The sequence below is a fragment of the Carcharhinus amblyrhynchos genome, chromosome 11 (assembly GCF_965287045.1).
Source record: "Carcharhinus amblyrhynchos chromosome 11, sCarAmb.v2.hapA, whole genome shotgun sequence".
NCBI lineage: Eukaryota > Metazoa > Chordata > Chondrichthyes > Carcharhiniformes > Carcharhinidae > Carcharhinus > Carcharhinus amblyrhynchos.
Window position 1 is genome coordinate 48042406 of NC_137334.1, and position 27137 is coordinate 48069542.

At 41.3% G+C, this 27137-nt stretch overlaps 1 protein-coding gene across 7 annotated transcripts in view; it reads left to right on the plus strand.

Moving 5' to 3' along the window:
- The window catches only part of myo3b (myosin IIIB), a 542791-nt gene that overhangs the window by 162712 nt on the left and 352942 nt on the right, over window positions 1-27137 (plus strand). For 6 of the 7 annotated variants that reach the window (XM_080199029.1, XM_080199032.1, XM_080199033.1 and 3 more), the window contains 6 exons: window positions 932-1028; window positions 12549-12665; window positions 13970-14074; window positions 19155-19238; window positions 21848-22050; window positions 24896-24994. In XM_080199029.1, the coding sequence (XP_080055155.1) occupies window positions 932-1028; window positions 12549-12665; window positions 13970-14074; window positions 19155-19238; window positions 21848-22050; window positions 24896-24994 (705 nt within the window). The remainder of the gene's footprint in view (window positions 1-931; window positions 1029-12548; window positions 12666-13969; window positions 14075-19154; window positions 19239-21847; window positions 22051-24895; window positions 24995-27137) is intronic. The other variant, XM_080199034.1, reaches the window with a different exon arrangement.

Sequence of the window (27137 nt, forward strand, 5' to 3'; positions counted from 1 at the left end):
AAAAGGCTACTTGATAAAATAATTTTCATTCAGTTCTATAGAACTAATTCAGCTCCATAGCACCTGTAATTTGATGATACAGATATAGATGCCACATAGGGCAGTACAGTGGCATAGCGGATGTACTGCTGCCTCACAGCCTGTATTTGATTCCAGCCTTGGGTGACTGTGCGGAGTTTGCGTGTTCTCGCTGTGTCTACACGTGTTTCGTCCCACAGCCCAAAGATGTCCAGGGTAGGTAGATTGGCTATGCTAAATATTGCTCGTGGGAAAGATCCTCTTAGTGTCCAGGGGATGTGTAGATTAGGTGGATTAGCCCTGGAAGTTAGGAAGGTTGTGTGAGACAATTGCTTTAAAATTTAAGCACAGATAAATTGGTATGGAGTGGTAAACCAGTCTGAGGAAGCTACAGGCCATGACTATTTTTGGCAGATTTTGCTTTATAGTACTCCTGTGCAGCACCTAGAGTTTTTTTTTTACCTTAAAGGTGCTATATAACTACAAATTGATTTTGTGTACTTGAAAAACAGATATATTTTAGCTAATAAGTGGCGTTCAGCTCATGAGAAAAGCGACTCCAAATTTCTTTCGACATCAACAAATAATGTTTCTACTGCTGGCATCTTTCTGAACATCCCAATGAACAAATGCTTATTATGTCACACATGTTTAAACAACATAATTGCTAAAATTATTCTGTATTTGGAACATTATTCATTTATTGCTTAATTGTGTGTATTTCTTGGATATCAGTGAAACGGTTGATTAGATGATGTCATGATTTACTTAAATCAAGCTATCTCTCAGATATTCAGTTTGTCAGCTGCAGTCAGTGTAGTTATGTGCAAACCTGATTATAAAGAATCATTCTTATCCATTGTGAAGTGTTACAAATCCATTCATTAACTATAATTTTTAACTTTACTTTAAGCAAGCAAAAAAAAACTAGAAAAAGTCACATGAGAGCCTCGGAGCGTAGCAGTCAGAAGATGACTGATGACCTGGTCACCCTTGAAATCTTAGATGAGGTATGGTTTTCAAAAATGTTCCTTAGCTTCAAGTAAACATTATTATAACTTAGTATTTCAATGATAAGTCAGAATTTAGTGAACAGTTCAGTACAAAATAATGCAAAAAATAAAATACTGCAGATGCTGAAAATTTTAAATTATAAAAACCAAAGTACATGAAAAATTCAACAAGTCAGAAAATATAATTAACCTAAAAAGTTATATCTTTTTTCACTCTCCAAATAGCATACCTGCTAAATGTTCCAGCGTTTTCTGTTTTTTATATATTAGAAATGAATGCAGTTTGGGTTGAGCTCCTGTTTCAGTAGTATATTTTTAGACAATTCTCACGTGTCTCTCTCATGACATTGCTTAGCAGTTTTCATGAATCTGGTGATCAGTTGTGACGTTCAGTCGCAAATCTGACTTGTGCCTTTATGGCTAGGGCTCTAAATTTAGGTTGATATAGGTACTTCGGAAATACTAAGACAATGAGATGAAGCTGTCAATGTTTGCAAATTGCTTTCTTTCTCTTTTATCTGAACATAACGGAGGTCTTGTAGCTCAGTTGGTAGTCCTCATGCTTTTATGCTGTAAGGCCTAAGGGTCACGTCCCACTCCAAAACTTTTAGTCATGGAAAGAGAGATCACAACACGGTTCAACAGGTTGTCATTCAGCCTGAAAACCTTTCCAACATTCAACGCCACTCTCTCATGGGAGAAATGAGTATGAAGATATGCAAAACAAGCAATTTAAATCTGATACCTGATGTTACAACATCTTGAATGTAATGGTAATTTTGGAGAAACCTTCTGCTTTGCCACTAGTCGATCTTCACAGCCAAGTTTATTAATTTCTTCGAAGTTTGGATACAATGATTACATTTTCAATTTATTTTTTTAGAATTATACCCAAAGGTACAGAGAAAGCAAGATTTCGAAAGAATTATCTGAATGATATTGATGTGTGATGCTTAATGATTTTTCACAGAAACCTTTCTGGAGTTTGACGTATGCAGGTGCTGGGAGATTTTGCACCTTGCTGATTGCTTAAAGCTTTCCTGCATACATAATAGTTAAAGAAAATCATAATTTCATTCTTTTATGAATTTGATTGTAGAGCTAACCCAAGTTTTCAGTTGTGATCATTTGCAAATGTTAAAATGCAAAAAATGTGTTTGTCCATCAAATGATCGAGAAAATAAAACTTTACTTTAGGAGAAATATTTAGTGCCACATGTCAATTAACACTTGCCAGCCATTTTTTCAGTCATGTGAGGGAAAATAATTTCGCATATTAATTATCTGACTTCTGTTTTAAGCAAATGTTTTGCTGCAGTGCACGGAGGGAATTAGATTATTGTACTCTCTAACAATGAGCCATGCAGGATTGATTTGCACCTTGCGCACTTTTGTGTGAATATTTCAAAGGGCTGTATAAATTGTTATTGTTTACTTAGTATTTAGTATGACAGTATCTCAAGCAGACAATGTCACTTCTGACTTTCCATCACATGAAATATACCACCTGTTCCATTGTGTATTCTCTGATTCTTTTACTAGATTAGCCCCAAACTAAAAGTTGTTTTGTTTCAAATGATTATCCACTTCTCTTTTAAAAAAGATGCAACAAGATGCTACTCAATTCCTTTGTGGCAAAGGATCCCATCCCTACCAGAAATTTTTGATGCCAATTTTATACTCAAATGTGTTCAATGCACTCAAAAATGATGATGAATAATTTGATATCTGGAGGTTTAATTAGGATGTGTTTTTCATTCAATTATCATTGCTCATTATTATCTTTGAGATCAAATGTGATCAGAAGAACTCAAAGGCATCAAATGTATTAATTGGGTCTTCCCTCCCAATTATTGGTTTCAGCAAGGTGGCAGTGAGGCAGAGTTTAGGATTGTCAGCATAGATGTGGAAACTGTGATGCCTTTCAGCTGTGATGGTTTTTACAGTGAATTGGTCCATCTTTGCCTTTTCTAGTGAAGTCAGCAAATTTTGGAATGGAGAGAAGATTTCTTGTTCCTCGCTGGTTCTGCAGTTACAATATTGAAGTTTGCTTGGATTTCTCTCAGCAGAACAGCAGTTGATTTCTGGACACCTGCTCCTTAGTTTTCATTTGACCAAGAACCCTGACTGATGATGTTCCTTGGAGCTCTTCCTGGGACTTCTGCATCAAAGTGGATGTTCTCAACCTGACTTTATGCTGTTCAACAAAATGACTATGATCCCAAACTGTCAAACCATGCTTCTATAACCCAATAATGGTTGGCCCGGATTTGGGCATAGTCCCATCCATTGCCTTTTAGTCAAGGTAGTTAACCATTTAAATGTCTTAGCCATTAACTTGAATAGTTCTGTTGTCCATGAAATATTCTGTACAAATGCTTAACCAATCTATTACTCAAAACTGGTTTACCCAGGTGCTCTGAGACAGATAAACCTAACCTAGGTGGTCAAACCTAACTTGCAAGTGATTTTAATAAAGCTAAAGAAACAACTGTTACATAAATTAAGTTAACTTTTCCCCAAACTAGGCTGATTATCTGAAAAACACATATACTACCCATTGTGTTGAAGTTGACTGGGCTGTTGGATTCAATTCACTGAGCTTGCATTGACAGATGAACTCAGGGGTATTCTTGGTATGAAGGATCTTGCAAGCCCTCTTCCATCATTACAGTTTGCAGTAGGCCATTCGAGTCTTTGCTGGGGCTTGTCATAAGATGACTATTTTTATGCCCTTCTGGAATGTTCTCTGGGTTTCAGCCAATGGGATGACAGGGCGGGGGGGTTATAGCATCCAATGAGGTTAGGCCAGGTCATCCTAAGTGTACATATCTCCGTTCAAGATATGGTTAATAGCAAACTGAAACTGGGGAATACACAAACAGAATGTATTTTTCAATTGTTCTGGCTGAATACTTCTTGATGGGTTTTGGAGCATAATGATTCTTCCATTGTTGAGGTTCAATATGCAAGACAGGTCTGGCTTTGTCCCTGGTGACTTTTGACCTGTGGTAACCTTGCTTGTAGAAGCAGTTTGGCTGCATATTAATTTAAAGTGTCCAATTTTATGTGGCCCCAGTTGCTCAGGCTGTTGACCACTTAGCCACAGTTCCAATTATTTCAGGGTTTGGGGACATAGAAAAGAGCTATTCACCCCTCCAGGGATGCCATGGTCAATGAGTTCCCGTTTACCCTTATGGAAATGTGCATAAATTTCAGTTGTCTTCACATGTCTGGAATCACGTGCAATCTATGTAACCTTCCAGGAGCTTGACAAACATTGCAATTGTAAAAGACCAAGTGACGTTTTGCAGCCTATTTTAAGGCCCCTTGTGTCCATTTAAAAGAAAGATTCTCTTTTTTTAATAAAGTATATAATATTATGACAAGGGAAAATGGGGGGTATTCCATTACACCCCTAATGTGCCTTGTAGCTGGTTGACAGGCTTTAGGCAGTCAGGAGGTGAGTCACTTGCCACAGCAATACCCAACTTCTGGACCTGCTCTTGTAGCCACAATATATGGCTGGTCAAGTTCTGCTTGTCCAGTGGTAACTCCCAGGATGATGGTGGTGGTGGATTTGGTGTTGATAATGCCATTGAAAATCAAGATGCAACTGTTATGTTCTCTCTTGTTGGAGATGGTCATTGCCAGACACTTATGTAGCGGTACTGCTTCTCAGTCCAGGATTGAATGTTGACTATATGGACATGAATTGCTTCAGTATCTGATGACTGGTGGATGATACTGAGTACTGTGCAATCATCAGTGAATATTTCTACTTACGATGGAAGGTCATTGATGAAGCAGCCGAAGGTGGTTGGGCCTAGGACCCTACCCTGAGGAACACTTGCAACAATGTCCTGGGACTGAGGTGACTGGTTTCAAACAGCAACAATCATATTCCTCTATATTAAATATGACTTCAAGCAGTGGAGAATTTTTTTTCGATTCCCGTTGATTTCAATTTTGCTCAGCCTCCTTGATGCCATACTTGGTCAAATGCTGCCTTGACGTCATGTCAACTTTGGAATCTGTCTCTTTTGTCCATACTAGGACCAAAGCTTTAATGAGTTCTAGAGCTGTGTGGCCCTGGTGGAACCCAATCTGAGCATTAGTGAGTAGGTTATTGCTGAGTAAGTGTTGCTTGTTGGAACTGCTGATGCCACTTACCATCACTTTGCTGATGATTGAGTGTAGACTGATGGGGGCAAGATTGGATTTTTGCGGGTAGGACATAGGTAATTTTCCATATTGGTGGGTAGATGCCAGTGTTGTAGCTTGGCTTAGGGAACGACTGGTTCTGGAGCATAAGTCTTCATTACTATAGCTGTCTACTGTGTTGTTAGTGGTCATATCCTTTGCTGTGTCTAGTGCATTCAGCCATTTCTTGATATCACTCAGAATGAATCAAATTGGTTGAAGAGTGGCACCTGAAGACTGGGTGGCTCTAGAGGAGGCCAAGATTAATCATCCACTTGGCACGCCTCACCAAAGATGTGTGCATATGTTCTAGCCTTTTCCATTGTACTGACTTGTTGAGCTCCACCAGAATCTTCTCCTTCGGTTAGTTGTTTACTTCTCATCCTCCATTTACAATTGGATGTGGCACGACTGAGAGATTTCATCTGATCTGTCGGTTGCAGAATCACGTTGCTCTGTCTATAGCATGCTGCTGTAGTTAACTGAACACAACAGGGACAGTGGTAGGGGTATTAAAATTAACATAGCAGCATTGGGTTAGAGAAGGAAAAATCATGCCGATCTCTCATTCATTTCTCATCCCTGTCTAGCACTCTTTGCTGGATTTTTCCATGTGTGAGTGCCAGGTGTGTTTAGCTTGTTATACAATATGCAATTGAATATCCTGCTGATACTGTGTGAAAGCTCACATGAATAATAGGCAATTTGATGAGCCATCTCCCTGCAGCCATTCCCAGCAAGGAATCAGTGCCCTGAGAGGAGATGAGAAAAATTATTGAGGAAAGAAATAAGCATTTGGTAATAATTTTTTAAAAATGTGTTTTTGGAATTTCCGGTAAGATTCACATAGCAGAAAGAAAGCAAATGTAGTATGAATTTAAATAATCTTGGACATGCGTGCCTGATATTTGCTGACATCATTTAATATTTTAAGAAGTTATATTTAATTGAAAAGCCCTTCTCCCTGACAAATCAACAGTCAGAATTAGGTGGACAAAGTACTGTGCAAATATAAATATTATGTGCCCTGTCTGCTCATAGCAGGACTATAAAGTTGATGTTGTTAACCAAATATAAAGAAAGTTCCTTGGTGCGGGAAATCAATTTAATTTCGCAAGCACTTCTTAAACAGAGAGAACAGGTTGCAGGTAATACAAAAACTTAATGGCCCAAATTTTGATCACAATCGGAAACAGAGAATTGGGACATTCCCCACTGGTGGCGTTCTAGAAACATAGAAACTAGAAGCAGGAGTAGGCCATTTGGCCCTTGAAGCTTGCTCCACCATTCATCTTGACCATGGCTGAACATCAAATTCAATATTGTGAACCCACCTTCCCTCCCATATCCCTTGATCCTTTTAGCCTCTAGAGCTATATCCAATTTCTTCTTGAAATCAGACAATGTTTTGGCCTCAACTATATTCTGTGGTAATAAATTCCACACATTCGCCACCCTCTGGGTGAAGAAATTTTTCCTTACCTCAGTTCTAAGTTTACCCCTTATCCTCAAACCATGACTCCTGGTTCTGGACTCCCCTGTCATTGGGAGTGTTCTTTTTGATTTACCCTGTTTAACCCTGTTAGAATTTTATAAGTTTCAATGAGATCCCTTCTCACTCTTCTAAACTCCATTGAATATAATTCTAACTGACTTAGTTTCTCTTCATATGATAGACCTGCCATCCCAGGAATCAGCCTGGTAAACTTTCGCTGTGCCCCCTCTATAGGAAGGACCTCCTTCCTTAGATAAGGACTCCAAAACTGTACACAATACTCCAGATGTTGCTTCACCAACACCCTATAGAGTTGCAGCAAAACATCCCTCTCCCTATGCTCAACTCCTCTCGCCATTAAGTGCAACATACCATTTGCCTGCTGTACCTGTGCCCTTTCAGTGACTGATGCATGAGGTCGCCAAGGTCTTGCTGAGTAGCCACCTCTCTCAATTTACATCCATTTAAGTAATGATCTGCCTTCCTATTATTGCTACCAAAGTGTATAACCTCACATTTACCCACATACTGCATCTGCCATGCGTATGCTTTGTTCAAATCACACTGAAGCATCCCTGCATCCTCCTCACAGCTCACCCTCCCTCCCAACTTTGTGTCATCTGCATATTTGGAGATGATACATTCAGTTCCCTCTTCCAAATCATTAATATATAATGTGAACAGTTGGGATCCTAGCACAGATCCCTGCGGAACCCCACTAGTCACTGACTGCCAATCAGAAAAAGATTCATTTATGCCAACTCTTTGCCTCCTATCTGCTAATCAGCTTTCTATACATCTCAAGACATTACCTGCAGTCTCATGTGCTTTAGCTTTACATAGTAGTCTGTTATGTAAGACCTTGTCAAAATTCTTCTGAAAGTCTAAATAAACCACAACCACCGGTTCTCTTTGGTCAGCTCTACTAGTTACATCCTCAAAGAATTCCAGTAGATTAGACGAGCATGATATCTCTTTCGTAAATCTATCTGACTTTGTCTGATTATACCACTGCCTTCCAATTGCTGAGTTATGAAACCCTTAATAACGGACTCTAGCAACTTCCCCAATATTGACATTAGGTTCACTGATCCATAGTTCCCTGTTTCCCTCTACCTCCCTTTCTGAATAGCAGGCTTACATTATCTACCCTCCAATCTGTAGAAACCAGTCAAGGGTCCAAAGAATTTTAGAAAATAACCACCAGTGGATCTACCATTCCTGGGGCCACTTCCTTAAGTACTCAGGGATGAAGATTATCAAGACCTGAAGATTTGTCCATGTTCAATCCCATCAATTTCCCCAAAACCATTTCTCTACTAATGTTGATTCCCTTCAGCTCCTCACTAAGATATGTTTCTCTGGGATTTGGGCTGGGTGATCCTGGAATGAGTGTAGAGGATGATGGTTGTGAGGCAAGCTGGTCAGAAGGGTGCACTAGCATTGTATCAAAGTTTTAAAAAAAACCAAAAATTTAGCAGGCCTCTAGCCCTCACTCTCTCAACTCTCATGCCCTACAACCTCCCCATACCCTATCCATGTCACCTTATGCTACATAGCCCCTATAGCCCTCATAGCCTCCAAGCCAATCTGTGCCATTTTACCCACATCCCATGGCCCCCCCATTACCTCCATACTATCATATGCCCCTCTACCCAGCCCCCTAACATCCCTTCTTATAGCCTATGCCAAACTATGCTGTATACTCCACGGCCCTTTATATTGGGAAAATCTTGCCCAACTGACAGCATTCTCTGTTCTTGAAACTAAAGAGGGAATTCTATGAAAAATAATTCTAAGTACTGAATGAGCAAGAAAACTGTAGGGCTTCAGACTTGTTTTATGGGCAAGTGTGAAGATGCAATTTTATGGCATCTTAGTGCAAAAACAGTGCCTGGATGCGATTCTTGCCAGCAGGGGAGGTAGAGTCTCAGTTATGGTGCCTGATGGGCAACCAGGGTGCCCGGTGGGCCTGCCTTATCCACTGGGGTGTCTGGCAGGTACTGCCAGGGTGTAAGTGCGAACCTGATTTTTGCCTCCAGCCTGATATTATCACATTACCTCGCCAAAAGTAGGGTGGGATGAGGTTGTAAGATCGTGGTGGCTCTGGCAGCACCTTTCTCACTGACCAGATGGCAGGATTCTGAGCCAGACGCTGTGCTTGGAGGCTCATTAATTATGCACAGGTAAGTTTCCCACCAAGTCACCTGGTGTTATAGCTGCCATCAGTTAATGGTTTGTAGGTTCTGGCGCCATATTTAAATACCAGTCCAACACACTCGTATCACTTTCTCCAGCCCAACTGTCATCACCAGATTTGTGCAGGATTTCAGCAACCCAGGCGAAAAAAGCTAGCAGCCTCAAGAAAAAGTGTATTCTTCAATTTTACCATCCTCTTCCCCCACTCCCCACCCCAAGCCCATCATCTGCGAGGTGCCCATGCCTCACTTGGACTCTACCAACCACATCTGAAGTGCTTGTGCATCACTTACTAGTTAACAATGACTCTTTTGACTCACTTGCTTATGAGCTTTTCATGCAGCCATGTTGGCATCTGGCTTCCCACTATTCAGTCTCCCCTCTGCCTTGCATTATTCATCTTCATCTATCTCCATTCCCTCTACCTGCCATTATGAGTCCTTGCCCTTCCCACCCCCCCTTGCTCAATTCTCCTTCCACATTGCACCCTTTGCCCCTTGAGATGCCCCCCCCACGCACGCACGCGCACACACACACACACACACACACACACACACACCACCAGCCAGCAAGAAGACTGGCCTGCCATGATGAGAATCGCAGTGTGATTTTTATGCTGGCGGGTTTTTGACTTCTTGGTTTTCACTAGATTCTCCACTTTTATCCTCCACCAAACCTCTGCTCAATGTTTTAAAAAACTCTCCTTCATGAAAATCCATTTGCTACATCTACACTCCATCAGCTAAATTTCCCTTTATATTATTTCATTAAGTTGCATAAACCCTCATGAAAACAAATTTTGGAATTCATAGTCCCACACCAAACAGCTCATAACCGGTTGCAGTCGTGAAACTATGATATTGGACAGTTGTGAAATCAGTTATGCAGCAATAAGCCAATAATGGAAACTTTGAGGCTTATGTCAACTGTTAAATAATAAGTTTTTTTTAACATTCCAGACAGTTTCTTCAAAGAAGTTAAAGGGCAGGAGTTTTAAATGCTTTATCAATGACTTGGGAGAGAGGGCTGAAGGGTGGGTTAATAAATTTGCTGATGACACCAAGATTGGTGGAGTAGTGGATGAGGTGGAGAGCTCTTGCAGGCTGCAAAGAGACAGTGATAGGATGCAGAGCTGGGCCAAAAAGTGGCAGATGGAATTTAACCCTGATAAGTGCGAAGTGATTCATTTTGGTAGGACAAACTTGAATGCTGATTACAGGGTCAATGGCAGGGTTCTGAGGCATGTGGAGGAACAGATCCACAGATCTCTGAAGGTTGCGACTCAAATGGATAGAGCTGTGAAGAAGGCTTATAGTGTGTTCGGGGGTTTGAGGGTTTGATTTTCAGAGCTGTGGGGTTTTGCTGCAACTAAGATGATGAACGGGATGGATAGGATAGAGGTGGAGAGACTCTTCCCGCTCAGAAAGGATAGTAGGATGAGGGGGCACAGCCTCAAAATAAAGGGGGCGCGGTTTAGAACGGAGTTGAGGAGGAACTTCTTCACTCAAAGGGTGGTGAATCTCTGGAATTCTCTGCCCGTTGAAGTGGTGGAGGCTACCTCGCTAAATATTTTTAAGACGCGGGTTGATGGGTTTTTGATGAGAGGGGATTAAGGGTTATGGGGAGAGGGCGGGAATGTGGAACTGAGCCATGACAGATCAGCCATGATCTTATTGAATGGCAGGGCAGACTCGAAGGGCTAGATGGCCTACTCCTGCTCCTATTTCTTATGTTCTTATACCAGACGTTGGTGAGGACCACATTTGGAATATTGTGTTCGGTTCTGGTCACCTCACTATAAAAAGGATGTGGAAACATGGGAGAGAGTGCAGAGGAGATTCACCAGGGTGCTGCCTGGTTTGGAGAGTAGGTCTTATGTGGAAAGGTTGAGGGAGCTGGCGCTTTTCTCTTTAGAGCGGAGGAGGATGAGAGGCGACTTAATAGAGGTTTATAAGATGGTGAGGGGGATAGATAGAGTAATGTGTAGGGACTATTTCCTTGTGTGGATGTAGCTGTTACTAGGGGGCATAACTATAAAGTTCATGGTGGAAGATATAGGAGGGATGTCCGAGGTAGATTCTTCACTCAGAGTGGTTGGGGTGTGGAATGCACTGCCTGCTGTGATAGTGGAGTCGGACACTTTAGGAATTTTCAAGTGGCTATTGGATAGGCACATGGAGCACACCAGAATTATAGGGAGTGGCATAGCTTGATCTTGGGTTTGGACATAGCTTGGCACAACATTGAGGGCCTGTGCTGTACTGTTCTATGTTCTATCTAACATTTGACAGCTTCTCTTAAAATTTCATCTTGACACTTTTGATGGTTGCTTTTGACAGTGCTTCACGGTTTTGATGAGTTTACACACTCTTTATGCACATTCATGCCTAATTTTAGCAATCCCAAGTGGCACGAGGTCTCTCCCAAAAGTATCTCTAGGCCTTTTCCAAAAGGTGTACCCTAACTCTCCAAAAGTGTACCCTAGCTATCCACATGAATCCACGAAGTTCGGACCTGCTGTAATTTGCACATGTCAGATTTCAACCTCCTCTTGCATCAAAATCACATGAGTGGAGGCAGCTGCTGATTTCAGTGGACAGCTGCCTCCTTGAAAAGCACATGCCTGTGCTTTTTGAGGAGAATTGTATGTGCCATGTTTGTGGGGTGACACTTCTGGATTCTGCCCTCTTCAGCCATTTTGCAACAGTGGAGAGGTTCTCTGTTATCGTGAAAATCCAGGCCTTTGAGTTTGGAGGCCATAGAGGGAAGATCTGTGAGATAGATGAGGTCAGTGACAGTGTGGGAGATGATGACTTGGTATTTTCTGATGGAGTGCAGGGTTGCAGAGATTCTAATTACCTGTTTAGGCAAACGTGGCTATGCATGTTAATTGCAGATGTGCAGCTAACATATGGAAAAGGAAGCAAAGGAGATGACAGATTTTGGAGTCATAGATCTTTTGAAATGCTTTTTGCCATCTTTCATGAATCTCATGGGAGTTAGAATTATTTATATGTTTTGTCTGTATCGATTAATTCAAATCAACTGTGGAAATGTATGCTGCTTGTAAAGATAAGGTAAAATCACCATTGATAACTGTAGGCTGCTGTCGCCATTGAGAGGGAGAGCTGTCTGGTGGTGATTTAGTCTGAGGATTACCACACCTCAGGCAAGGGGCAAGATTGAGAAGGCAGGCCTTCATGAATAACCTCAGTCAGTATGGGAATTGAACCTGCATTGTTGGCATCGCTCTGCATCATGAGCCAGCCACTCAGCCAGCTGAGCTAATGGAGTATCACTGCATCTTGAGTATTCACATTGCAAGGCCTGATTACAGGATAAGAGCACCTTCAAGAATGAAGAGAATTAGGTTCATTCTTTGACACGGTCAAGAGAAAGATAATTTTCTAAAAATCTAAAATTCTAACAGTTCCTTATTTTTCTGTTCCCTTTGAACCTCTAATAATATTGTTAGATTATACTCTTAATTGTTCTAACTCTATCATAACTTTATATGGCTTTTTGTGGAATATCCAGTTTATTTTTCCTTTCAGCTCAGCAAATGAACAATATCTTCATCAGAAGCACGTTTTAAAATTTCATATTTTGTCATATTTTAGGAAACCATCATATATTGCCTACAGACAAGGTACTCAGAGTTACAGATATACACCTACGTTGGGGACATTTTAATTGCTTTAAACCCTTTCCAGGACTTGCCAATTTACACTCCAGAGGTAAGTTTTCAAAATGACACAGTGATCTTATGGTAGCACAATCAGGAAATTCCCAAGTGTCACCCCCAGTCTCTGCTTAGGGCTATGGTACCACTACTATCAGATATTTCTCTGGCACCCAGTGTTGATCTTGCTGACTTGGACATGGTGTTGCAACATACACTATGGCTGGGGGGGTGCAGTCTTGAGACCACACTTGCCATCCATGTAAATACTTGAATGCCGGTGAGAATGCGATTTCGGATCATCCTTGTCGGCGACATCATTATTGGCGTAAATCTGCTTTACCTGAATTTGAATGTATTTAAATGTTATTAAGCTGCCCCTCGATAGATATCATCTTCCCAGCTGTAGATTGACACCACGCCAATATGACATGTCACCAACAGGCTCACCTAGATGTAAACCTGTCGTGGGGGTCTCCCCAGGACATGAAGGTAAATATAACTCCCAGGGAAGAGATACATGTGCCCTGACAATGCCCCCTCATGCTGTCTCTTGATACAGGTTGGCACTGCCAACCTGTGCCAAAGGGTGAGCCCCAATGGGAGCTGCTTTGTCTGGAGGTGGGGGGAGAAATCATTTTGATATGGTGGTGACTGGGAGTGGACAGAGGAGCTGGGGATGCTGACAATGGCCGTTCGTAGAGTGGGGGTGGAGGTGGGTGCCAGCTCAGATGGCGGGGGAGCCGGGTAAGTGGAGGATGGTGCCAATTATTGGGGATGGAGGGAGGAAGAGACTATTGATATTGGGAAGAAGAGGCAGATGACTGGGGAGGAAAGTAGAGAAATGTCAACTCCGATCGGGGTTGGGGAGGGAATTTACTCAGATTATGAGTCATTTTTAAAGGGCATCCTGATCTCGGAGCAGCTGGGTTTTGCTGCTGTGTTGAGGCTCCATCCCTGTATGACAGTTTAAAACATGCCCCCTTGATTTTTTTGGCAGATTTGGGGAGAAAACTAACCTGTTTCTCTACCATTTTTTGGTAAGGTTTAGCCCTATAATGTTGAGAGGGTCAGTGGCTTTAGAAGAAGATAAATATATTGGTGGAGAGAAAGAACTCGGTATACCTAAACTGTCAAAAAGCTAGATTCGTACAACATTTTATTATATCCCACAGAAATATTCTGTATCACACACATACAATGAACTAAATTAACTGTAGGAACCATGAAGGCAAATAATACACATGGATTAATAAATGCTTCAGAGAGGTAAAATGGATTACATATGTCATATGAAATGTAATGATCCTTGCACAATAAATTTTGTGATGTTTCATGTGATTCAATATTTTCTTTCAGTTTTCTAAGCTTTATCATGGTGTCAAGCGTTGTTCAAATCCTCCACACATTTTTGCCACTGCAGATGCTGCATATCAAGGAATGGCAACTTTTAGCAAAGATCAGGTAAGAGTCAGATTGCAAACATTAACATCAGTAAAGTCCAAGTTAACTATAGTTTTGCACGCACAGGATAATTAATTCATTTTATGGGACGTGAGCATCATTGGCCGGGTCAGCATTTATTGCTCATCCCAAAACTGATAATCAACCACATGGCTGTGGCAATGGAGTAGCCAAGACTGGGTAAGGATGGTAGATTTCCTTCCTAAAAGATATTTGTAAACCAGGTGAGTTTTTGCAACAATCAACAATGGTTTCATGGCCATCATTGGATTTTAATTCCAGATTTTTATTGAACTCAAATCTCACCACCTGCCATGGTAGAATTTGAATCCGGATCCTGGGATTTTGTCCTGGGTCTCTGGATTGCAAGTCCAGTGACAACATCACGACACCACTGCTTCCGCATGTAAAACATGAGTAGGTTTAATAAGAATGGACCGGAATTTTCCTGTGGGATTCAGGACCCTGCTGTCAGGCTCAAATGCAGTTCAGAAGCGTGCACTGCGTGAGGGACCATTACCTGCCAGCAGTTTTCATTCAATTGGCCAATTATTGGCCAGAGGACACGCTCGCTGTCCAATTAAGGACCATGTGTGGGTTCTTGAAGTTGAAAGGCCAATACGAGATCTTCTATATTGAAGATGTAGCAGAGTGTCTTCTCAGGTCAGGAAGAAGTTGCTTCAAAATAGAGGTACCTTTCTCCAACCTTGTAAAAATGCCATCAGGAGAAGGTGCACCCCTCCGTTGGGTGACTTGCACTACATCTGAATCAAGAGAGGTAGGTGGGCCTCTGAACCTGCCTGGAACTCTGGCCCTCAGATTACTTTTGGCCGCTTCTTTGAGGCCTAGAAGCCAACAGGAAAATTATTGTTGGCCTCTGTCACTGGGCTTTAATTGATCTTTAACAAACTGAATTGGTTAACTGTCAGTTTGTATTGCAGATTTCCCTGCCTGCCCATCTCTGCTCCCATCACGTCCTAAAAATTCTGCCCTGTCAATTTTTGAAGCAGTTTTGTCCTGGGGAGAGGACAATGGCAATCAGTTTGCTGTTGTATTACTGCCCCTCTTGTTGGTTAACTATGGACTAGGTCATGGCCCAGACTTTTGAGCACTCCCAGCTGAAAGTTTTAATGTCAGAACCAAGTTGACTTTCCCCTAACGTTGAGAAAATTCTTTCCTTGTCTTTCTTAATGAACACAATTTCTAACCCTTCCACAATCCCCAGATGATAGCTACAATTCTTGCTTAAACCCGCTCAGTGGTTGCCAATCCATTTTCACCAAGGCCCCTGCCCCTGCTGTGGCTACCCCACAAATGCAACACTTGGATCTTTTCCCCTTTAATAATAATCACCCCAATCATTTGCATTTTAGTAAGTATAACTCTCCCCCTTTCTCATCATCTATATCACTCCTTTACCATATAACTACATCTCTTCAGAAATCTTTTCCCATGCTTTTTATTGAATTCTTGAACCTCTTTTCCTCTTCAACAGATTCCCTTTCCCTAGTACTAACTTTTTTAACACACAATAATCTATTTAACATTGAAAAATTAAACAATCCAATTAAATCCTATACAAATCCAAAGTAAATATGTGCACTTTACCATTTTTATGGCACCATTTGAATTTAATTTCAAAACTTAAGAGCAAAAATGTTCTGCAGTGGTGTTCATCCCAAAATGTCCAACAGTAGTATTAAGTATTACTAAATAGTCGTTCGATTGTTCTTTTTGTACAATAGTTCAATCACTTGGTGCACCAAGTGCTGTAAACTATGTTAGATGAAGGCTATTTCCCAATAGTCTTATCCAAAATGAAAACCAGTTGGGGCGTCTTCTTGGCCCAGCTGATCCTGCAGTTGTGCAAGTACATCCAATTCCCTTTCAACTCTCTCTTTGGTGGCTTACCAATGATTGATAGAAGTGAACTGCAAATGTAATGAAAATTAATCCAAAGGGTACCATATCGTGGATGTAATAGCTGCAGCTTCACCAGATGAACGAGTTCCATCATTTCCTGGTGGAATGGTGTACAATTATTATCTTTAACCACAGGATGATTCTTTAATAGAAGAAACTTAACCCAACCCAAAGTGTAGTATAACTTCTGCAAGAAAACGCAAGATCCCAGTGACTGTGGAGAAAGCCCATGCTATTTGCATTATTCTCTCCCTTCTCCTCATTGGTATCCTTCTTCCTCATTCTAAAATCTTGTTTGACCTGAAATATTCACATTGGCCTGGACTATCCACGTGTAAGGCCAGGGGAAATCAGCTAGTTTTCTTTATTATTTTAGTTCAATTAAATTTTAGTGTTGAAACACCTGCCAGAGCTACAACTTAAAATGTCAGACTGATCATTTTGCAGCTGTGTTTCAGTCCAGCTGCTGCCTGACCTGTCTATCCTCAGCAGCATACTGTGAAGTGGTAGCATGAAAAGCCTCATACGTATCTTTCACTCCATCAGACTCAAAAGACAAATGAGAGAGATGGAGACTGGTTAGGATAGATAATCAACTCCCAGGCTGGTTGTTTTATTTATCTAAAGAGTTAAAGCCTCAAAATGAATAAAAATTAATCAAATGCACATTTAATTTATTTTGACTGAAGTTTATTTTATGGGCTTGCTAAACGAAATGTGATGATTGGATTCATTGGGAATGTATGTCACTATGTTTCATGAAATAAAAGGGACAATCAAAGTCCTCGGAGTCACCTTTCAGTTACTCTGTATTCGGGTTATATAAATTATTTTTTAACCTCTGGGCTGTCATGAGATTCCTGAATAGTCTTGCTGATGGCATGTTTTTCTTCTTCTTTCCTTTGATCTTTCTTCCTCAATTGTTATGAATGGAAATGTCCTCTTGTAAAAGTAGCAATGTAGTCTTCTGATGTTAATATGAGAAAAACACGTTCACTTGTACCAATCCATAGGCCAACTAGTAAAGAACCATACACAAGTAACTAGGCGGTGTTACAATGATGTGAGGTGAGATAACCTTGGAAGGTGCAAGTATGGCATGACGTTGAATAGTATATTGCCATATTGAATGTGCATTCTGTTTTGATATGGATATGCATGTGATGCTTTGGGCAGAGCCACAGATCGGTGTGAGATTTGGCATGGATAAACATTAATGTGGAAACATTTTTTTGCATAGTGCTGATTCTAGCAATACTGGTCATGATGTGGGAATGCCGGCGTTGGACTGGTGTAAACACAGTAAAAAGTCTGACAACACCAGGTTTTAGTCCAACCGATTTGTTTGATAATACTCACAAGCTTTCGAGGGGACTGCCTCTTCGTCAGGTGAATGGAGAGTTCTGGCCTCAGACAGAGCATATAAAGCACAGACAGTTTAGAGATTACTGATTAATCAGTAATCTCTAAACTGTCTGTGCTTTATATGCTCTGTCTGAGGCCAGAACTCTCCATTCACCTGACGAAGAGACAGTCCCCTCGAAAGCTTGAGTATTATCAAACAAATCGGTTGGACTAAAACCTAGTGTTGTCAGACTTTTTACTCTAGCAATACTGCCAGACTTGTGTTGACTAACCAAAGGAGGCAGACAATGGCCCTCTGCCTGCCCAATCTAAATTCTTTAATAATATCAGTGAAGCACACCAAGCCAGATGTGGAAGTATCAGTCTGCAGCACTGCCTGCTCCCAGGGGTATTTACATAAATCTGCGCAACAATGATACACAAATTAATTTCTCTCCCAAAATATTAAGCAGGTTGACAGGTAACTCTTTATAGCATGCATTTTGGTCTGTTTGCCAATACATGGTACATTTGTATAGTCTTATTGTTCCATATTATTTGAAGCATGTGTTCACTTCTGGTCTCTGATATTTCGGATAGTGTACACAGCATAGAAACTGGTACTACTTCTTGCCATGCATGAGCAGGTATCCTTTCAGAGGGAAACACTGGAATGACAAAGGGTTAACCCTCACCAGCCCCTCCATATTTAAGCCAAAAATATGAGACTGAATTTTTAACCCCTGATGGGGACAGGAAAGGAGGTGGGTGGGCTTGGAAATTCTTGCCACCAGTCAGTGTGGTGGTTCCCCAGCTCCATTGGGAAGGCACTTAACCTTGTGAATGACCAGTTAAATAAAGACTCTTGTTGGGGGAAAGAGCAGTCTCTTGGAAACAGCCTTCCTGCCTACCTGGGTTCAGTTGTAGTCACAGGTCATGCTGCAAGGGTTCCTCCCTCCCAGGTGATTGACTGCAAAAGCCTTTGTATTTTAAATTTGAAAGTTGAAGAGAGACCAATTTTGGCCAATTATTGTCTGGAGGGTGGGTTCACTTACCTGCCATGGCATCCTGCTGCTCATTCTAAGCTGGAGGGCTTTGAATCAGCCTTTCAGCTTCAAGAGCCCACCCTCTGACCTAAATTGATTGGCAAGCTTGCTGTCTGGTCAATTTAAAGAAAATCACAGGTGATAGACTGTTTCTCTCACAGAGTGGACTTCTGACTCATTTGAGCATGAAAGCAGGATTCTGAACCTCACAGGGAAAATACATTTTGAGTCTGCTTAAAAGCTCTAAAATTCCCCCTTCCTTCCCCTTCATCTATAGTTAGCTGGCCACATCGCTTTAAATTTTAGCATGACACTGTGTGGTACATTGTGCAAGCAGCTATGAATAACTATGTAGGTCTGTCAACCTGACAGAATTATGAGCTGTCAATTCATTGAGCAGTTGGCTAACTGCATCGGGAACTAGGCATTTAAGCCTAAACTTAATCTGCATTAAAAAATTATTTGAAGTAATGTGTTTTGTTACAAATTCATCGAAAAGGTGTTGAGGTGGTGCTGTCTTAAGATTTCTTAAAACAAAATAGCTCAACATTTGTTTTATTAAGATGACATTTTTCAATCAACAACTTTATTGGAAGTTTAAGATCTCTTCTTAGTTACAGTTTAACAATAAAAGCAGTTTCCGTTTTGAGTTAATTGTGCAGCACTTTAGAAAGAGCATTATTATAAAGTTTTGTGTGCTATGATTGCAGAATTTAAGAATTGACTATTAACCAGATCTTGTTTGTTGTTTGTGTTAACCATTATAGTGTATTATCATAAGTGGAGAAAGTGGTGCTGGGAAAACAGAAAGCGCACATTTGATTGTTCAACACTTAACCTATCTGGGAAAGGTATGTTTGCTATAATAACTGTTAAAATTAAATCATTTTAATGTAAGTAATGAGGTAATAAGCCGTGGATAACGAAGGAGGTGAAGGAAAGTGTTAAATTAAAAGCGGAGGCGTTTAGAGTAGCTAAGAGTAGTGGGCGAGAAGAGGATTGGGAGAGGTTTAAATGTCAACAAAGATTGACAAAGAAGTTGATAAAGCAGGGTAGGAGAAACTATGAAGCTGGGCTAGCGCTTAATATAAAAAAGGATAGCAAGAGTTTTTATAAATATATAAAAAGGAAGAGGCTGGCTAGGGTGAACGTTGGTCCCTTAGAGGATGAGAAGGGGGACTTAGTGGTAGGGGATGGGGATATGGCTGAGGTCTTGAATAACTTTTTTGTTTCTGTCTTCACGGAGGAGGACGTGAATAATTTGCCGGATGTTAGAGATGGAAAGGTGGTAGGACTGGAGGGTCTCGATGACATTACTGTTACTAGAGAGGTGGTGCTCGACAGACTGGAGGGGCTAATTGTGGACAAGTCCCCAGGACCGGATGGAATGCATCTGAGGCTCCTGAAAGAAATGGCGGAGGTGATAGTGGATGCCTTGGTGGTTATTTTCCAGACGTCGCTGGATTCCGGGGAAGTGCCGGAAGATTGGAAAACGGCTAATGTTACGCTGTTGTTTAAGAAGGGTGCCAGGCAAAAGGCGGGGAATTATAGGCCTGTTAGTTTAACGTCTGTTGTAGGTAAAATGTTAGAATCCGTCATCAAGGAGGAAATAGCGAGGCATCTTGAGGGGAACTGCTTGATAGAGCAGATGCAGCACGGTTTCCTTAAAGGGAAGTCGTGTCTGACAAATTTACTGAAGTTCTATGAGGATGTGTCTAGGGCGGTGGGTAGAGGAGAGCCGGTGGATGTGGTCTTTCTGGATTTTCAGAAGGCGTTTGACAAGGTACCTCACGAGAGGTTATTACAGAAGGTCAGGGGGCATGGAGTTGGGGGTAGGGTGTTAGCGTGGATAGAGGACTGGTTGTCAAATAGGAGGCAGAGAGTGGGGGTCAATGGGTGCTATTCGGATTGGCGGATGGTGACTAGTGGAGTGCCCCAGGGGTCGGTGCTGGGGCCTCAGCTATTTACCATTTATATAGATGATCTGGAGGAGGGAACCGAGTGTGGGGTGTCGAAATTTGCTGATGACACCAAAATTGGTGGAAAGGCAAATTGTGCGGAGGGTGAGGAGAGTCTACAGAAGGATCTAAATAGACTGGGCGAATGGGCCAGGAAATGGCAAATGGAATTTAATGTTGGTAAGTGCGAGGTGGTCCACTTTGGTAGGAATAATGGTAGGAAGGATTATTACTTACGTGGAGAAAAACTGCAGCAGGCGACGGTGCAGAGGGACCTCGGGGTCCTTGTGCATGAGTCGCAAAAACCCAGCTTGCAGGTGGTCAGGAAGGCGAATGGGATGCTGGCCTTCATTGCGAGGGGGATTGAATATAAAAGTAGGGAGGTCTTGCTGCGGCTGTATAGGGCATTGGTGAGGCCGCAGCTGGAGTAGTGTGTGCAGTTTTGGGCGCCGTACTTACGCAAGGATATTTTGGCCTTGGAGGGAGTGCAGAGGAGGTTTACTAGGCTGATGCCGGAGTTGAGGGGGTTGAGCTATGAGGAGAGGCTGAATAGATTAGGCTTGTACTCGTTAGAGTTTAGAAGAATGAGGGGAGATCTCATTGAGACGTATAAGATGATGAATGGGATGGATAGGATAGAGGTGGAGAGACTCTTCCCGCTCAGAAAGGATAGTAGGACTAGGGGGCATAGCCTCAAGATAAAGGGGGGGCGGTTTAGAACAGAGTTGAGGAATAACTTCTTCACTCAAAGGCTGGTGAATCTCTGGAATTCTCTGCCTGTTGAAGTGGTGGAGGCTGCCTCGCTAAATATTTTTAAGACGCGGGTTGATGGGTTTTTGATGAGAGAGGGGATTAAGGGTTATGGGGAGAGGGCGGGAATGTGGAACTGAGCCACGACAGATCAGCCATGATCTTGTTGAATGGCGGGGCAGGCTCGAAGGGCTAGTTGGCCTACTCCTGCTCCTATTTCTTATGTACTGCATCTCTGAAATGGACAGAACTGTAATGGTGAAAATGCAGCATTATAGGATCATATGAAATTGTATTTAAATACAAAATTTGAAACTTTGTACTTTTGACACGTTATGATCTTTGTTTTGTTTCCATACATACTGATTTCCTGTGTCAATATTCATTGGCCACTTGAGGCCTGAAGCCTGATTTCTGATGTTTACCAATGCCTGTTCTGACACATGTGATGGGCAATTAACCCTGTTCCTGCTGCTTATGAACCTGCTGCTAATAAACCTGTTGGTGGTCAAATATGTACCGACTGTTATTATCATTCCAGATGATAACCTATCATCTATTCCTGCCACTCTGATCTCTCACTTATGGTGCTAACTGTTGTAACTGCTTTTCCCCAGCAGTTCTGCATTGTGGTCATTGCTGTACAAAGATGAAAGCAAGAGAGAACTATACAATAATCGCAAAACTTGTTTTTAATAACGTTTTTAATGAGATTTATGTTTTGGCTAATGCATAGGTGCCTTATATTGCAGGCTAATAACCGTGTTCTGCGAGAGAAAATTCTTCAAGTTAATCCACTTGTGGAAGCCTTTGGAAATGCTTGCACTGCAATCAACGATAATTCCAGTCGATTTGGGAAATATCTGGAAATGAAGTTCACTCCAACAGGGGCTGTAATGGGAGCCAAGATTTCTGAATACTTGTTAGAAAAGTCAAGAGTTATTCAGCAACCTGCGTATGTAATCTCTAGGTTTAAATACATTCTTTCATTTTATCTATCAATCAGCATTTTCCTCAACTGTGCATACAATTCTTATGCATGAAGGACTTTTGTTAATACTGAAATTGGCCATCTGTACCTAAACTGAGCATATTTGATGTTGACAGTGGTTGTCATAATGGGCAATTATTGTGTTCTGCAGCACTAATCTCACTTTGATATGCACCAAATTTGCATTGCTACTGCTTCTATGATGATCATGAAATAATCTTATAAGAATAATTTCATTTTGTTGCTGACAGTATTCTGAAATGTACTCTTTTGTTCCTTCTTAATGCCCAAATATTTCCATTCTGCAAGACTTTTTAACAGTTCATGGGAGGTGAGCATCATTGACTATGCCAGTATTTATTGTCCATCCTTAATTGCCCTTGTGAAGGTGGTGGTAAGTTGCCTTCTCATGCAGTCCATGTGGTGTAGACACATACACAATGCAGTTAGATAGGGAGTTCCAAGATATTGACCCGGTGACAATGGAGGAACAGTAATGCATTTCCAAGTCAGAATGGTGAATGGCTTGGAAGGGAACTTCCTAGTGGTGGTGTTCCCATCTGCTGCTCTTGTCCTTTTGGATGATAGCAATTGTGGGTTTGGAAGGTGCTGTCTAACAAGCCTTGATGAGCTCTTGCAGTGAATCTTGTAGATGGTACACATGACTGTCATTGCACCAGTGGTGGAAGGAGTGAATATTTGTGGATGGGTGCCAATCAAATGGGTTGCATTGGCCTGAATAGTGTCAAACTTCTTGAGTACTGTTGGAGCTGCACTCATCTAGACATGTGGAGAATATTCTATTGCACTCATGATTTGTGCCTTGTGAATGGTGGACAGGGTTCAGAGACTCAGGAGGTGAGTTACTTGCTGCAGGATTCCTAGCCTCTTCTGCTCGGCTAGTCACAATATTTATATGGCTAGTCCAATTCAGTTTGTAGTCAATGGTAACCCCTTGGATGTTGATATTGAGGAACTTAGTGATGATAATACCATTGAATGCTAAGGGGCAATGGTTAGATTCTTTCTTGTTGGAGCTTGACTTTGCCCGGCACTTGTGTGGCGTGAATGTTACTTGCCACTTGTCATTCAAGTCTGAATATTGCACAGCTTTTGTTACATTTGGACATGGTCGCTAGAATTCTACTGCCCTGCCCATCATGAAATCCGAGATGGCAAAGGACGGAACGTGGAAATGTCCATTGACCTCAGGTGGGAATTTCCAGTCTCGCTCGAATGAGGCCATAAAATCCCACCCGGACTGTCCTCATTTGTGAATGATCATTTTCTAGTTCTTGCTGAAGCTTATTTTTATGCAGTTCCTGAATACTTGGTTTTCTTCTTTCCTCATTTCTACCTGAGTTTAGGCTCTTGGTTTGTATTACTGCTGGAACTTCCTGATCTACCTCATTTTTCACTCATTTCAAATCTGAAAAAATAGCTGGTTCCATGACTGAAAACTACGAGTAAGGATACATAGCTGTTCAAATTAACGAAGAGTAAAAGTGTTGTGCATTTGATCATTGGTGGGTTCAGTTTTGTTTTTGACATTTGTAGATGTTTTGGACTTTCACATATGAAACAGGACATCAAAGTTTGTTATTCGGGACTCTAAAGGTCTTCAGGAGGACAGAGATTCACAGAATAGGCACAACAAGTCGGAGAAAATTTAATTGAATTTGGAATATAGGAATAGGCCATTCAGCACCTTGAGCCTGTTTGTTAGATCACTGCTGATCTGTATCTTAATCCATCTACACAACTTGGTTCTGTACTCCTCAATACTTTTGCCTAACAAAAATCTATCAAATTGAGAAGTGTGAGATAACACTTGGAGTTAAAACAAGGGATGGGAGTATTGCCTTAGTAGAAAGGTGCTGAAGGATGTGACTGATCAGACAGACTGAAGACTTCAGATATATAGGATGAGATTTTCCGGGCCAGGTATGCTGCTTGAGAAATGGGAAATGTCAGGGGAGGGGACACCGTAGTGGGAGTCGTGCCTTTCCCAAGCTGTTTATTACAACATAATCAGCCTCACGCTGGAAATTTCCATGTCATTAGCGAGCCTGGCTCTGTATAAAATATGAAACAGGGAAAGACACAGCTTTCAGAAATAATTGGGACAGTGATAATATATCTATATTGCATTAACAAGAATTTGGACAGGCGCAACTAGTCTGCTGTATGCTGCGTAAATCTGTGTTTTTACAGTGGTATTCTATATTGTGTGCCTTCCCCTTGATTTTATTGTTAAAATGATAATGCTAGCTTGCATCAGCAATGTAAACAAAGGGAGTCTTATTTATGAGAATTTGAATTTTAAAATTTTGGGGTTTGGGGTTGGGATTGGCTGTAGCTGTAGCGGGAATCGTACCTTTCCCGGCTGACGGTGGCACAATGGTTAGCCCTGTTGCCTCGCGGCACCAGGGACCCGGGTTTGATTCTGGCCTCAGATGACTGTCTGTGTGGAGGTTGCACGTTCTCCTTGTGTCTACGTAGGTTTCCTCCGGCTGCTCCGATTTTCTCCACAGCCCAAAGATGTGCAGGTTAGGTTGATTGGCCATTCAAAATTGATCTTAGTGTCAGGAGATTAGCAGGGTAAATATGTAGGGGTACGGGAAAAGGGCCTGGGTGGGATTGTGGTTGGTGCAGACTTGATGGGCCGAATAGTCTCCTTCTGCACTGTAGGGATTGTATGATTCTATGAAAACTAGTTTTTCTTCATGGTATTTATTAGATTTTAGACTTTAAAAGTTAACCAGAAGAATCGATGAACTGCTTTAATATTAGCATAATTTATTTTCAGAAGTGAGAAGAACTTTCACATTTTTTATTACATCTATGCTGGTCTCTATCATCAGAAAAAACTGGCAGAATATAAGCTTGCTGAAAATAAACCTCCACGGTGAGTAATTGTGCAGTACTTTATAACATTAGGATGTTGATTTCATTTAAAATGTGATCTATCGAGCATTGAACAATACCTTATGTTCAGTCTCTTTCAGTTGCTACATTGGTTATGACAGAACTATTGCATTTGGTAATAGTGTGAATGAAAGAAATACTTAGGTTTGTCACATCTTTCAGAAACATTTCAAAGCCCTTCACATATAATGAAACACTTTGAAATGCATTGACTGTTGTTATGTAGACAAAGTTTTTCACTGAATAAGCAATATAATGTATGAAATCAGTAAAGCTTCAGAACAATTTGTCCAGTCATGAAAGTCATCCAATCCATTTTGTTTCTCAGGGTGACAGTTGGCTCCGGGTAGATCTCCGAGAATGAGTTCTGTGAAATTTCTTAAAATAAAAAGAATTGCAGGAAATGCATTTCAGGTTAAATGGCATTTGGAAGAAAATGATGGGTTAACATGAGCTGACAGGATCCTTTTGTTAGCTAGGAGCATTGACAAGAAAACAAAAAGATCAAGGATTAATAGATAAAGACCAGTAGTTTAGGAGCTAAAGTCTCTGCTGTTTTTTCAACGGCTATAGTATTACCCCAGAATGACTCCAAAATGGAAGTCAAAAGAGTTAAATTTATATTATACCTACTGGCAGACTACAACAATAAAGCGGGAGGGTGGGGGAAGGGGGTGAGGAATTTGGTTGGGAAATATTGTCTCATGGAGGATGTTAATCTTGCCCCCCTGGCAAACATCAGCTGAGCAGTCAGTGCCCCTTATTTCCCACTTCCTTTCTAAAGTATTCAAATTTCATCTGCTTTCCTGCATAGTCAGGAAAGTCACCTGCACAAAGCCAGTAAACATGAGAATGGGCCCCAATGACACAACCTGTATTAATTAGTGGCTTGAGTGGGGAAATATTTTGGCTCACCTGTCAGATGAAGCTAGGTGAAAGAACAGTTGAACCTAGAAGAGATCCAAAGATGTAAGTTCTTGAATTTAAAAAAATACTTTTGAGGCCAGCTAAAGCTTAAGAAAATTGCAAAAGGACACAGTCCAGGGCTCACATTGTTGATGTCAGACAAGGTTAACCACTTAGACCTCGCCTGCCCAATACCTGCTCTCTGTTGAGCTCCTGGTTATGATGTCTGATGTTACTGAAGTCCCTGTTCTGACTGTCATCTGAAACGTGACTAGGAGGGTGAACCCATATACTCTTTGGGTGAACCTACTCTTTTCTTAATAACAAGTTCAATGGAGATTTCAAGAGTAGTATTTTGGCAGCTATACAGAATAAATGTCTCTTCTCGTTGACTGTCTTTATTCTATTTTCTTTAATTTCTTCCCAATGATATTTCTGCAAGATTGCACCTTTCCAGATTTGATGCCTGCTCTTCACAACTGGACTGCCACTGTGTTGTTTTAAATGTCGTTTCTACAGACTAGTCAGGGTCAAAACTACAAGGGATAACTCTGCAATCCTTGCTTATAAAATCTTGTAAAGCACAAATCCTGTTTCAGCAGAATAATGATCTGGCCTTGCCAGACACAGTGAAGATGTCTCATGAATACTATTAGCTCGCACTGTGTGAGCAGCTACATTGAACCCAGGGCACGTCTGCAGAGGGCAACAGCACACATACCTGGCAGGAAGTGATCACCAAACTCAGTGCTGTCCGCAATATCTTTAAGATATGAATGTGGTTATGCCATTACATTGCATTTCCTCCTATAACCGTTAACATTGGTTTACAATAACATATTAACTCATCATTTAGAAACCTACTGGCCTAGAAATTATTTGACTTTGTGCTTATTTTGTAGGCATCAAGCAGGTGCCAAAGTATCCAACTTGCAGGAGGGCATTAAGGCCAGAATACATAATGAACTGCATTACCCACCATGTGGTGAAAGCAGAAAAAAGCATCCAGGATCTGTGCTTGAAACAGGTGTTAAGCCCCTTGCATGTACAAAAATAGGATCTAATGCCTGTTTGAGGCCCTCATTTTTCAATTTAGTTGGGAGCAGCTTGGGAAACTCTGCATTCCCTGGCTCTATTACTCTCACTTAAATGAAGTCTGAACCCTCATATTGGGTATTCTTCAGGTCTGTCGTTGCAATTTCTCTCCTGTGGCTTTT